The sequence below is a fragment of the Abramis brama genome (assembly GCF_963993115.1).
Source record: "Abramis brama genome assembly, chromosome: 14".
NCBI lineage: Eukaryota > Metazoa > Chordata > Actinopteri > Cypriniformes > Leuciscidae > Abramis > Abramis brama.
In genome coordinates, this window is record NC_139976.1 from 9,349,857 (window position 1) to 9,362,836 (window position 12,980).

At 37.0% G+C, this 12,980-nt stretch overlaps 2 protein-coding genes across 3 annotated transcripts; one reads left to right on the forward strand and one right to left on the reverse strand.

Annotated features, from left to right (window-relative positions):
• The first annotated feature begins 285 nt into the window (after positions 1-285).
• On the forward strand, positions 286-5,797 carry LOC311095625 (rap1 GTPase-GDP dissociation stimulator 1-B). Of its 2 annotated transcripts, XM_084134187.1 has the most exons (5): positions 286-624; positions 696-800; positions 2,523-2,645; positions 2,779-2,904; positions 3,824-5,797. In XM_084134187.1, exons 1-5 carry the CDS (start codon positions 579-581, stop codon positions 4,297-4,299), a joined length of 876 nt encoding a protein of 291 aa, XP_083990313.1. In that variant the 5' UTR covers positions 286-578; the 3' UTR covers positions 4,300-5,797. The 2 variants fall into 2 exon arrangements, with proteins under 2 accessions (XP_083990313.1, XP_083990314.1); XM_084134188.1 differs by lacking the exon at positions 286-624 and having other exon boundaries at positions 2,525-2,645.
• syt15 (synaptotagmin XV) lies at positions 5,791-11,794 on the reverse strand. The gene is made up of 8 exons (XM_084134184.1): positions 11,609-11,794; positions 10,179-10,368; positions 9,766-9,908; positions 9,364-9,659; positions 8,080-8,250; positions 7,397-7,508; positions 7,134-7,313; positions 5,791-6,062 (listed from the first exon to the last, which is right to left on the reverse strand). Exons 1-8 carry the CDS (start codon positions 11,613-11,615, stop codon positions 5,914-5,916), a joined length of 1,248 nt encoding a protein of 415 aa, XP_083990310.1. The 5' UTR covers positions 11,616-11,794; the 3' UTR covers positions 5,791-5,913.
• Between the last annotated feature and the right edge of the window lie 1,186 nt (positions 11,795-12,980).

The window sequence follows — 12,980 nt, forward strand, 5'->3', positions numbered from 1 at the left end:
TTGTTTTGTTTTCAATTATGTTCAGTTCAACTGCTTTGTTATCTTTTGTGTTTCCTCAAAAGATTTCCCCCACAAAGCAGCTTTTCTGAATCCCTGGCAAGCATGCAGAGAAAATCCTCACCGTGGAGTCAGTTTTGTAGCTCAGCCAATGACATTGTTTGTCTGTTTGTTGTTCCACTCTCTCTTCTGCCCTCTAGGAGGCATTTGATGTGAGTGTGCTGCAGTTCACAGTGTCACCTACAGGCGGCCTGTCCACTGTGAGGCTTTTGTTAGAGGATTTGGAGTGCATTAGTGAAGGTCTCAATCAGAGCAGGCAATGGAGAGACAGGGATTGAGAGGAAGAAAATAAATGAGGGAGGGAGGAGTTTGTGTAACAGACATACATGTATATACAAACCCGACAGAGTGGAAAGAAACAAAGCAGGTGGGGGACACAAAAAAGGAGGAATATATACAGATACAAAGCAAGAGATGGAGCTGTGTGAGATTTTAGAACAGAAACGCAGTCTAGACTGTCCTAATCTGGGACACGAGCAGTGCTGAGAACTAAACAGGTCATCACAAACTCACACAGACATATGGACAAAATGGGGGCCAGTCGTCCACTTCCCAGCTCGCCCAAGGGTAAGTAACAGCAGACACAATAGAAACTGTATGAAGGATGTACATTTTGATATATTTTCTTTTCCTCTCAGATTCATTAAGTGTTGCAATAGAGGTCATCAGTGTGAGCACAGAACTTGTCGAGGAGGAACTAAAACCCCATTTGGAGACAATGCTGAATGTTGCCATTGAAAGAAGTGAGTATTTCATGTTTTTGTTATATATTTAAAAATTTTGATTATTTATTTGAGCTGGATCAAAAATGTACCTGTAGTTGTATTGGTGCACATGTCTAACTAAACACTTAAGTCATGTCTAAATAAACTTGAGAAAGAAGTGAGTCCCTGCGGACTTGTATAGTACTAGTTGAGGACTTGTTTACCAGAAATCATGCCCTCTGAGCATTATACAGGATGCAATAATATTTTGTGACATTTATTTATACATTATGCCTTTATAAAGTAGTTTCATTAAAAGAAAGTAAAATGAAAACGTTGTCAATTATTATTATGAGCTTGTTTGAACTAGTTAGATGCAGTATGTGCCAGAACTTTGTGTGAGGTCTGAAAGCTGCTTAGTGTGTATTGTAATTACTCTTTGGCTTTAGGCATCAGTGAGGCTACTATCACAGGTTATTATGCCTCTTTTTTGGAATACTCGATTCTGATTGGTCAATCCCAACACTCTATGGTTGAACATTTTTGCGCAAGGACCTCCAAACTGTTTCCAAACATTTATTTTATAGCTATGCTAGGTTCATGTTTTTTGTACCACTACATATTCTTTCTTCTCACATATTCAGATAATTTAAACTTAAATCAACGTTTGATGTGTAAAAATCAGGATAATGTACAGTCAGATTATGTACTGAAATGATAGGGTCAGGTTTATTTTACGATCATTGACCTGCTGACTATGCATTATCCCTTGCTTATCATAAATCATTTGGGCATAAGTGATAAACCATACTTACCATGTCAACGAGGATGGCTGTGAGAAAGTACGAAAACAGAGACGCTCTAATCCGTGTTTGTCTCTGTGAGAGCCATTGAGTGACAGGAATGATTAGCCAGACTGTTCACTTGTACGCACGCATCCAGATATCCAGCTGTGAGCGACATCTGTAGTTTGTGGAAACATAATTTGTGTGAAAGTGCAAATGTTCACTGGACAATGGTCTAGCTTGTTGGAAATAGTTTATCCAATTTGTTGGTCTTTCAGAGGGATGGGTTTGTAATATATATATATAATACCGTAAAAATGTTCGTCTCAGTACAATTTTAAAATAAATTTTGGTTACACTTTATTTGAAGGTGTCCTTGTTACAGTGTAATTCTACATTTAAGTACTGAGCAACATTATTAAACAACATGTTCTTACTATAGGGTTATGTTTAAGATTAAGGTTTTGGTTAGAATTAGTTGCATGCAATTATTATGTAACGTGTACTGTGTATGTAACAAGGGCACTGTAAAATAAAGTGTTACCGAACGTTTTAGTACTTTTAATTAACCAAGAGCTCATTAAATTAATTTAAAAAAAGTTAATACATTTATTTTACAAAAGATTGTTGAAATAAATGCTGTTCTTTTGAACTTTATATTAAACAAACAAACAAAAAATCCTGAAAAAAAGTCATGTTTTCAACAAAAATATTGGTAATGGTAATAATAAGAATGCTTCTTGAGCGGCAAATCAGCATATTAGTATGATTTCTGAAGGATCATGTGACACTGAAGAATTATTACAATATTGTTTATTGTAATAATATTCCACAAAATTACTATGTAACTGTAAGCAACCTTAGTGAGCATAAGTGATTTAGTTTAAAACAATAATGCATTTTACTGACCCCAAACGTTTGAACAAACGTTGTGTATCTCGATTGTTTAGAATGAACATGTGTTTCCCTGTCCTAGAGAAAGGCATATCCGAGCAGGTGGTAGAAAGCGGGATCCTCCCTGTTATGGCTCAGATTTTAAGAAGGAAAAGCACTCTCACTACTCACACTGCCAGACTAGTAGCTGAACTGGCCAGAGACGGTAAGAACAAATGTTTTATGTAGACTGTTTTTGTGTTAATAAACATGTTTATGTTAATGTTTTCATTACCTAACTGTATACTTATAGTTGATGAGCTCTAAATCTGTTTATTATTCTATAATTTCTTCTTTAGCTCCTGTGAGAGAGCAATGCTTTGAGACGGGCATTGTGTCTGCCCTTGTGACCTTACTGCTAAGCCAAGACCAGGACCTTCTCCTTCACGTTAGCCAGGCCATCGCCAGGATCTGCTATAACAGCAGTGAGTGGACCTGAACTTTTGCCCTTTTTTCTTCTAAACCATAGATTTTAAAAGCAGTGCTGATGTGAAAGGGCATTAGTCATATTTCATTGAGTAAGACTCAGATTTTAATTAAATTTGAAGCACCCTATCTGTGAATACAAAGGTATTGAACCCCAATTGATCTGTATGAGAGGAAATTGTAGGATTTCAGCCTTGAACCTGAATCTGAGATGATGTGGCTCAGAAGAAAGAGTGGTTTCAGAAAATAGTTAACATTTAATAGTTTCACTTTTGAAAGTGTTTGAAAATGCATGTTTTTCAGTGGTAATGGTGTTTTTCTTTTGTAATGATTACACTGGAACAGATGGTGTTCACATAAGAGATAGAGAAGTGGAGCTTTCAAGAGCTGTGTGTGAACACTGCCGGATAATACACAAACTGTAAAATACTTACTGGCAGGTTTCGGAGTGAAATAACCCATAAATAGCTTGAGGCAACTGCTGTTTTCAGAGAACGTGAAGAAAGATCATACCAGATTTTTAAAGGGATACTGAAAAAAATAAAATAATCTTTTACTCACCCTCATGTCATTGACTTTCTTTCTTCTATGAAGCACAAAAGAAGAAATGTTGAGAAATCTCTCAGTGTCAAATAGGTTCCCAATGTGTGTTTGTTTCCCAATGTTCTTCAAACACAATGTTCTTCTTTTGTGTTCCGCAGAAGAACGGAATATTTACAGGTTTGGAACTATATGAGGAATGTTGACAGAATTTTCATTTTTGGGTGTATCCCTTTAAGATACACCCAACTTCATTGCAGATTTTTAGGAGGGCTAAGATGAAGAACTGAGCTGAGGCGCCCTTAAGTAGAGCTTAGCACCATATATCTTGATGCTGACCTGGAGTTTGAGATGTAAGTGTGATTACTTTCTTGCCAGACTTGCAGCAAGAGCGATTCCTGAGGCTCGGAGCTGTCCCACGACTGGTGTCGGTTCTTCTCCAGCACAGTGGAAATAAGGCACTGCAGAGCTCTTGCCTTATGGCCCTCTGTAACCTGGCTGACATGGGTGAAGAGGACGGCTCCATGATCTCCTGGGAGGAAGGGGCATATTTCGGCGAAGGGGAACGTGTGTTCCGTGGGACCTCGGGTTACTGTTTCGGGTTCTCTTCGGCTGTGATGTTGGTCAGGCTGAAACAGTGGACTAACGGCCAGTACTCTGTGGCAGTAGAAGTGCTTCAAAGGTGCTCCACAATGCTGTGGGGCGCAAAAAACGGCCACCAAACTGGACACCGCTTACCGAACTTTGCCCACCTGGGCAGCTGCCCCAAATTTTATAAAGTTATCAAATGCTCAGTGAAGAACATACCGAGAAACAGGAATCTGAGGGCAGCCGTGCTTCATACCCTCATGTGAGGCTTCATCGTAGTGCTTTTGGATTTATTAATAAGGTGGCCTAAACAGGTGATCTGGTGTTAACCACGTCCTGACATTTAAGGAGCTCATTTCAGCCATTTGTATTAGAGAATGGATCTGAAAGCAGCAAAAAACATAGAATATTACCGCTCTTGGTTTCCTATTGCTAAGGGTACCAAATGAGGGCCAGAATCACAACCCAGGACACAAGACACGCTGTGTCCAGGCAGTTTAAGTCTTAGATGCTGGCTGTAGAGCATGAGAACAGGTGGACGCCGAGCTGCAATCTGCTAGCCTTTCTGAACTATGATTAGTCCATAAGAGGCCTTACAGTAGTGGATTATCCAGACCCAATGTTCAGGGTCAGAGCAGCTACACTCACCCAGGTCACAATATGCAACCATGTTGCAAAATGCACCAAGGGAAATGGATTTATAGATGAAAATGGTGATTTATGTTTACATTTTTTCGAGTCCAGGTGGAAGCAGACTTAACAAATTTGATCAGTGTTACACATAATTGGGTTTTAAATTTCATTCAGGTTTGAGAACTGCAGAATGTTAATGTCCATCAATAACAATGTAAAATAAAACTATGCTAAAATGGCCTATTGAAATATTAAGGGAATATTAATATTGTGTGACTAGATTTGCTTTTGTGTAGCGTAAAACCCGCTCAAGCTACACTACTGTTCAAAGAGTCGGTAATATTTTTTTGAAAGAAGTCTCTCCAAGTTTGCATATATTTGATTAAAAGTACAGTAAAAAAAACAGTAATATTATTACAATTTAAAATAAGTGTTTTCTATTTGAATATATTTTAAAATGTAATTTATTCCTGTGATGGCAAAGCTGAATTTTCAGCATCATTACGCCAGTCTTCAGTGTAACATGATCCTTCAGAAATCATTCTAATTTGCTGATTCGCTGCTCAGGAAACATTTCAACTGTCAGTGTTGAAAATGGTGGAAACTCATATTATTATTATTTTTTTGAGGATTTTTTGATTAATAGAAAGTCTAAAGGAGCAGCATTTATTTCAAATAGAAAGCTTTGGTTACATTATAAATGTCGTTACTGTCACTTTTGATCAATTTAATGCATCATTCCTGGCTTTTAAACATACTGACCCCAATCTTTTGAACAGTTGTGTATGTCCAGTTTGTAAGTGACTCATTCTTTTGAATTGGCTCTTTTCAGTGAATCAATCAAACTGAGCGATTCAATAGCGATCCCTGTGACCCTCAATGGGACAAGAGGTTTGGAGAATGGCTTTTAAACAAAATCCTTATCCATCATAAACAACTGGAAAGGTCATGGAAATGTATGGGTCAAGGTGCGAAAGTGTGGGAACCCTGTGGTACAACTGGACTGTAATTTTACCTCCTGCATCGTCACACAAATGTTCTGATGGGGCTGTTATTATTTTTAAATGAAGTTATTACAAGCAAACTCATTCACAAATGTATGCTATCAATAAACCTTTTCTTTTAACTTTTTTTTTATTCCATTTGATTTTTTGACATCAGCCTTGTTCTGAAAAAACCCTTCCCCCTTAAATACAAGTCTACCTTTCTTTTCAAAGAGAGGGAGGTTGGCATTGAGTGGATGTTGTTCAGTGAGGGCCCTGTACTGTGTCAGCGGATCCCAGTGGGTGCCATTGCCTGACCAGCTCCTGTGGTTTGCTGACCATGTCGTTCCAGTGTTCCAGTTCTCTGCCTCTTGCATACATGAACGGCCCAATGACCACAATCCCCAACGACACTGGCATTGAAGACAAAATAGAATGACTCAGTAAAGATAAAGATACATAGGTGACATATGTCTTTAATTTTTTATTACATATATTATCAGTATAACAATTTCAGTGAAAAGTTTAATAAATTAACATGATCAGCACAAATTTGTTTAATTAGTGACCTATAAATAGTGTAGAATTTTAAATGTGTTATTCATTTTACACCACGTTTGTTTAAAATATTTCTGAAATGTACATTTTTCTTTGTTGCAACCAATATTTTTTGTAGTATCAATATGGTTATTTTAATATTATTTATACTATATGTTATTTTAATAATAATTTGAATGAGCTTTTATTTTCATATTTTCAGTTTTTGTTTAAATTTAGGTTTAATTTGTAGTAATGTTGTTTTTTTATTCGTTTTTTTTTTTCTTCAAAATATTATCATTTAGGTTTCATATATTTTTATTCAGTTTTATGTCCACTTAGTAATTTTAGTGCTTCATCTAATATTTATCTAATGTTTTTTATCTATTTCAATTCACAAAAATCTTTCTTATGGTTTTAGTTTTAGTTATCAATAATAACCTTGGTTTGTTTCATTTTCGAATATTTACATCTGTTCCCCCAATATTTTAATTAATATAATGTAAATTAAATTATGCTAATTAGTATAAATTATAAAATTAATATATTGTTTTGTTTTGCATTCTGTTATTTCTGATAGTTCACCTGAAAACTATCACCTGATTGTCATCATTTACTCACTCCCATGTTGTCCTAAACCTGTATGAGTTTCTTTCTTCTGTTCAACAGAATGTTTAAAGAATGTTGGTAACCAGACATTTGACGGCACCCATTGACTTCCATAGTATTTTTTCCCCTACTATGGAAGTCAATGGGTTACCTGTTGGTCTGGTTACCAACATTCTTCAAAATATCTTCTTTTGTGTTTAGCAGAAATTCATACAGATTTGGAACAACATGAGAGTGAGGGGAATTTTATTTTTGGGGTGAACTATCCATTTAATAATAGCAGGATAGTGCAGGTGAGTGGTGCCCTGTCGTCTTGGAAATGATCGCTTGACATTTACCAGGATCTTTTGTGCTGGGCTGCTGAAGCTGTAGTGTCAGAAAGGCTGTGTCCAGCTGAATGGGGAGGAGTCTGAAGGTGAGCCTCTCATTAAAGGATGGATCATTTCCTTTTGCCACAGAGGTCCACTTGTTTCTCACCACCTGATTATGCATCTTTAGAGAAACCTGGGCACACACACCTGTACCATTCATTTTACACGTGAGTTAAAGGTGCAGAGACTTCTTGTAACAGCGTTGTATTCTTTACTGCTCTGTTTCTCACCTGCATCACTGGAACACTGCAACCCTCGTGCTCGTAAAACAACCACAGTGAGGCGGTGTAGGGACTGATTGTAGTTCAAAGACACCTGGATGTCACCATTTTTTGAGAGGGGCTACAACAGCAGATAAAAACACATTCAGTCCGTTTTGTACAGCACACTTTCCCACAAAATGCTCAGAAATCAGATTAAAGCCATGGTTCACCATAAAATGAAAATTCAGTTTTTCACCCTTACTGTATGTCATTCCAAACCTGAATGGTTTTCTTTCTACTGTGTTTCACAGATGGAAGTTATACAGGTTTGGAAAGACTTGAGGGTGAGTAAATGATGACAGAATGTTAATGTTCGAATGGATAGTTCACCCAAAAATATAAATTCTGTCATTATTTACTCACCCACAAAATTTCCTGTAAGTTTCTTTCTTCTGTTGAACACAAAAATATATATTTTTAAGAATGTGGATACCCTAACAGTTTCTGTTCCCCATTGACTTCCATAGTATTTTTGAGTAGTCAATGGGGACCCCCAACTGTTTGGTTACCCACATTCTTCAAAATATCTTCTTTTGTGAAAGAAATTCACACACGTTTAGAACAAATTGAGGGTGAGTAAATGATGACAGATTTTTCATTTTTAGGTGAACTGTTCCTTTAATATCCTAAGATCTCTTAAAGTATCATACTTGATCACTTTCATTGTCCAGATCCCTCCATTGCACTTCGCCTGCTGCCTCCTTTATTTCAGAATGTCTGAGGGGGATCAGAATGTGACCCACTAGATGGTGCTTCTTCTGATGGTCCACAGTGTACATGCTCATATTCAGAGAGCACTGGTCAACACAGCCATTAGATACCTGTTACAAGGCATAGGAATCAGGTTATTTTGACCATACACTACCATCCAAAAGTTTAAGGGCGTTTTTTTCCCCCCAGGCAAGGATTAATTAATTTGATCAAAAGGGACAGTAAAGACATTTATATTGTTACAAAAGCTTTTTTGTTTCAAATTAATGTTGTTCTTTTGAACTTTCTATCCATCAAAGAATCCTGAAAAAATGTTTCACAGTTTCCACAAAAATATTAAGCAGAACTGTTTTCAACATTGATAATAATCTGAAATTTTATTTGAGCACAAAATCAGCATATTAGGATGATTTCTGAAGGATCATGTGACACTGAAGACTGGGTTGATGGCTGTAATATTTCACACAAAAACATCTGATCAAATAAATGTAGCCTTGATGAGTATAATGTGACTTCTTTCAAAAACACTGAAAAATCTGGTAACATTTTACTTAAAGCCTTTATATATAATATATTATAAACGTATTTTTAATGAATTAATAATGCTTTGTAATACACCTTATAATGTGTTGTATGGTCCCATGAATAATTGTAAACAGTTAATACATTATAATACTTTGTTACACCTTCAGAAAGTATAATGTATAAAACACATGGCAAACAACCAATTTCAGATGTAACCATGAATCTCTCCAAATATTATAATCCATTTTAAATTTGGCTGCAATTATTTATAAAAAGATATCACTTACATTATGAATACCTTTACAGAGCGTTATACATTAAGTCTTATCTTAGTTAATTTTTAAATGTTATTATTATAATTTATTTTATTTTTAATTGGGGATTAATTTGAAAATAATGTGAGGTAAAATCAACAGCTAAACTTGTATTGAACCCAGAACATTCCTCTAAGCGCTCTATTGTGAAACCTGCTAGCAACGGCCAATAGATGGAGACATCAACTACGAATGTCTTCTCTGTTTTCAAGTTTCTCCATTTTTTAGAACAGAAATATTTTTGAAAATGAATCCACAAACAAATCATGCAACGCTCGTCCAATTAAAGCACTTGAATCTTAGAATGAGGACAATTTGGCTGTTGTACCCACATCCAGAGAGACCATCTTAGATTGCTGATGTTCAACAGAAGAGACTCTCTACCTGAAACACAAAGGTGTCGTTGAACTGCGGATGACATCCTTTCCGCCGTGCTTTGGCCTGCCGGTGTCGTCGGTCGTCAGACGGCAACAGCTGCAGTTTGACCAGTGTGGCGTTACTCTGGCACCGAACAGGCAGGTTAGCGGCTCGGAGCAGAGACACCACCAGCTGCTCTCTCTCCTGCTGGTACCGCAGAGCGAACCACAGACGAACCGCTGAGCCGTTGGGTAGGGCCCATTCACTGGGTTCCTCTGGGAGCTGGTACAGGTCTGGCCTTATGGAGCCCAGGGGAAAACAACCTCAAAAACCACAGAGCAGAACGAAAGACAGTCATAAGATTCTTATTATACTTTCTTTTTATCATAATTTCTGACATCAAATGCCTTTATTCCAGTCCTGACATACTCCCTACTGTCAGAGAGCCTCGCTGGCTGTGCAGGTCCGGATGGAGTTCCCATTCCTCAGTATACTCTCTTCCCTCTTTCCCCTCGTTTAATTGGGATGTTCTCTTGAATTGAGGAGGCACGACGAAAGGAACATCACCTGAGCTGTGAAAGTTCAAAGGTTATAAGAATGCACTTCAATCCACATTACATGTCCGTGTATATATATATATATATATATAACATATATATATATATCATTTTCATTGCCATTTAAGTGAAATTACTGAACTTAAATATACGAGCTTGAGAAAAATTTCAGATGGCACTTAGAGGTTTTTGCATCTGAACTCTTCATATATATATATGCAATGAATGATACAGTATAAATCTTATATTACTGTCATTTCTAGACAAGCAACAACTGTTATTTACCCATAGCTGCTGCTCTCTGATGTCTGAAGCACTGGAGCGGTGCATCGTGGGATTGTGGGGGTGGTTGGTGTCAGCCCCCTGTAGAGTGTTTGAGTTCGCCTCTTCCTCCACAGTAGATAGACTGATAGGCCGAACAGCAACAGGAACAGAAATGCTCCAGACAGTCCACAAGCCAGTGCTACAAGTGGATCTAATGTCACAGACATTGACGGTCACCCTCACCTCTCACTCAGTGTTTCATACAACAGAGAACATGGCTTTGCATTAATTAAACCTGCTGTGTGACACCATTGGACAAGTCTCTTTCTCTCATGCCTTTTAAATAGACGTGTCAAGTGTCTTGTGTCAACACACGTTAGTGGAGACCTGCATGCAAGAGGTGGAGCACATTGTGTTTCTGCTGCTCAAGAAGCACAGTATTTCTAGAAAAACAACCTGTTTTCTCCTTTACTTTAAGGGAGTTACTGCAGCCACCTTAAGGAATCCAGTGCAGGTGAACCAGAACTTTGTAACAGGTATAGTAGTTGATTTAATACAGCTCATCATTCAGAAATTAAAAGTAAAACTTACATGGAATAATTAATTCTAAATTAAAATGTAAAATATATTTAAATTAAAAAATTGTAAATAAAATAATACCATAATGTTAAGCTTGTTTGCTTACTTTTAAATTTAGTCAGCGCTAACCTTTTTTAAATGTTCATAGTAAGTCGTCATAGTGACCCAAAATTAAAATGATGTCATCATTTACTCAACCTCATGTCATTCCAAATCTGTATTACTTTCTTCTGTGGAACATATAAGAAGATATTTTGTCTCCATAAAATGAAAGTCAGTGGGGTCTGTTGTTTTGGACCCCACTGACTTTCATTGTAAGACAAATCTATTCTTCAAAACATCTTTTTTTGTGTTCAATTGATGACAGAATATAAATTTTTGAGTTAACTATCCATTTAAATAAGAATTTGGCATTTATGATACTAACTGGTATCTGTAAGCTAAAAGGGTGAACTATATATTCATTTAAGTGTACATATTTACAATTGCACATTCTAATGCCTCGCTGGTCAATAATTGTTCAATTGCACATGAAGATTATTAGTGTACAGGTGGTCAACCATATGTTCAGCAGCGTCTAATGGCATATCACATTATCAAACAGAAATACATGTCGCTATGACAGCACTAAACCATCATGTCTGGAAAATAAAAATTCGGTGCAACTAACGTACATAGTACATAATAACGTGTCTGGCACAACTTATTTTAGGTCACATTAGATGACAGAGCACTGATCAAATATTTGCAGCCTGGTAAAACAAACAATGTATGTTTGTCTTAAAGATCCACTATCACATAGTGTTATATCTGTGTAAAATAGGTCTCAAATATATGGTTTGTACGACTGTTTCCAATAATCCTCTACTCACCAGCCATGGATGGCCACAGTCTGTCTAACTCCTAACTGAATAAAGTGTCTTGCTCTCTCCAATACAATCACCAATCAGCGGTTTCCCATTTTGCCCAGAGGCTGTCTCACTGGCACTCTTCCTGATGTCCCATTGAGAGTAAGCTGTGGCTTCTGACAGCCTGGTCACCCTACAGGAGAGTACTACAGTCTCCCTGAGGCTTCCCAGGTTAGTTAATCAACACCGTACACTGGTTTAAGCAGGTGACCGATATGTGCTCTGCCAGTTGCAGTATTTATTTCCAAACAAACACAAAACCTTGATGCAGTGCAGTGAGCATACACATAGCACGCTACATGGACTTCCAACCTAAAGAGCTATTGTGGCAATTGTTTAAAGCTAGTTCGGATTTTTTTATTTTAACATGTGGATGTTACTACTCTTACTTTATGGAACCACCACAGGGCTCATAGACTGTGGTTTAATAACTACAGATTGAGTGTTATAGTGTCCACAAGAGCCTAGTTTGCATTCACTAAGTGTTAATGAATAACTCATGGACAACAGGGGAAGTTTATCAAGGCTGTGATCAGGCAACACATATGCTGTTCCCACAATACATCTAAATGTAGTTAACACGGCAATAAAAACTTACTGTAAACTCATCTCAGATTTCCTACATAGAAGAAATCTAATTGAATTTAGTAAATTCCAATAAATTTTGATGTGTTCAAGTGAATATATAATGTATGAATATATAACTAGCTAGCAACAGTGCATGTTAGCACTACTCCAATATATTTCCATCCGAAATCGCAATTTGTTATGTAGTCCCAACAAATGGATTTTAGCAAATACACCTTTAAAACTGATTTAGAATAACAACAAATAGACAGCATCTGTGTTATTATGCCAACAAAATGTCCTTACTGCAGCAGGTTCCAAATGTCCCTGTAAAGAGGGGAAAAAACATTCAGGTTTGTTATAGGGCGATTAAAAATGTGTTAAACTCAGCATGTTTATACACAAAACAGCATGTCACGATATTCTTTTTGCTTTACCTTTGAACTAGAATTATTATGGAACAGGTAATCTGTGAGATTGCAATGACAAGTATATGAACAGGTGAATCAGATAGATGAGTCACAGACATATATCATAATGGTTTCCCAGCACCACAAGAGACTGTTTTCATTGTTCCCATGACAACTTAAAAAAAGGCATGATGAAAATTCATCGGGCTCCTATTGACCATGGCTGTTTCTATAGCAACAGGAAGAGAGAGACTGGATGAGTAAGAGGCAGGAGCTACGTGTGTGTGAGAGAATGAACATGTTATGTGTGAGAAAGAGTATTTATTATATTGATTCGCAAGGATATCTGATTTCCTTTT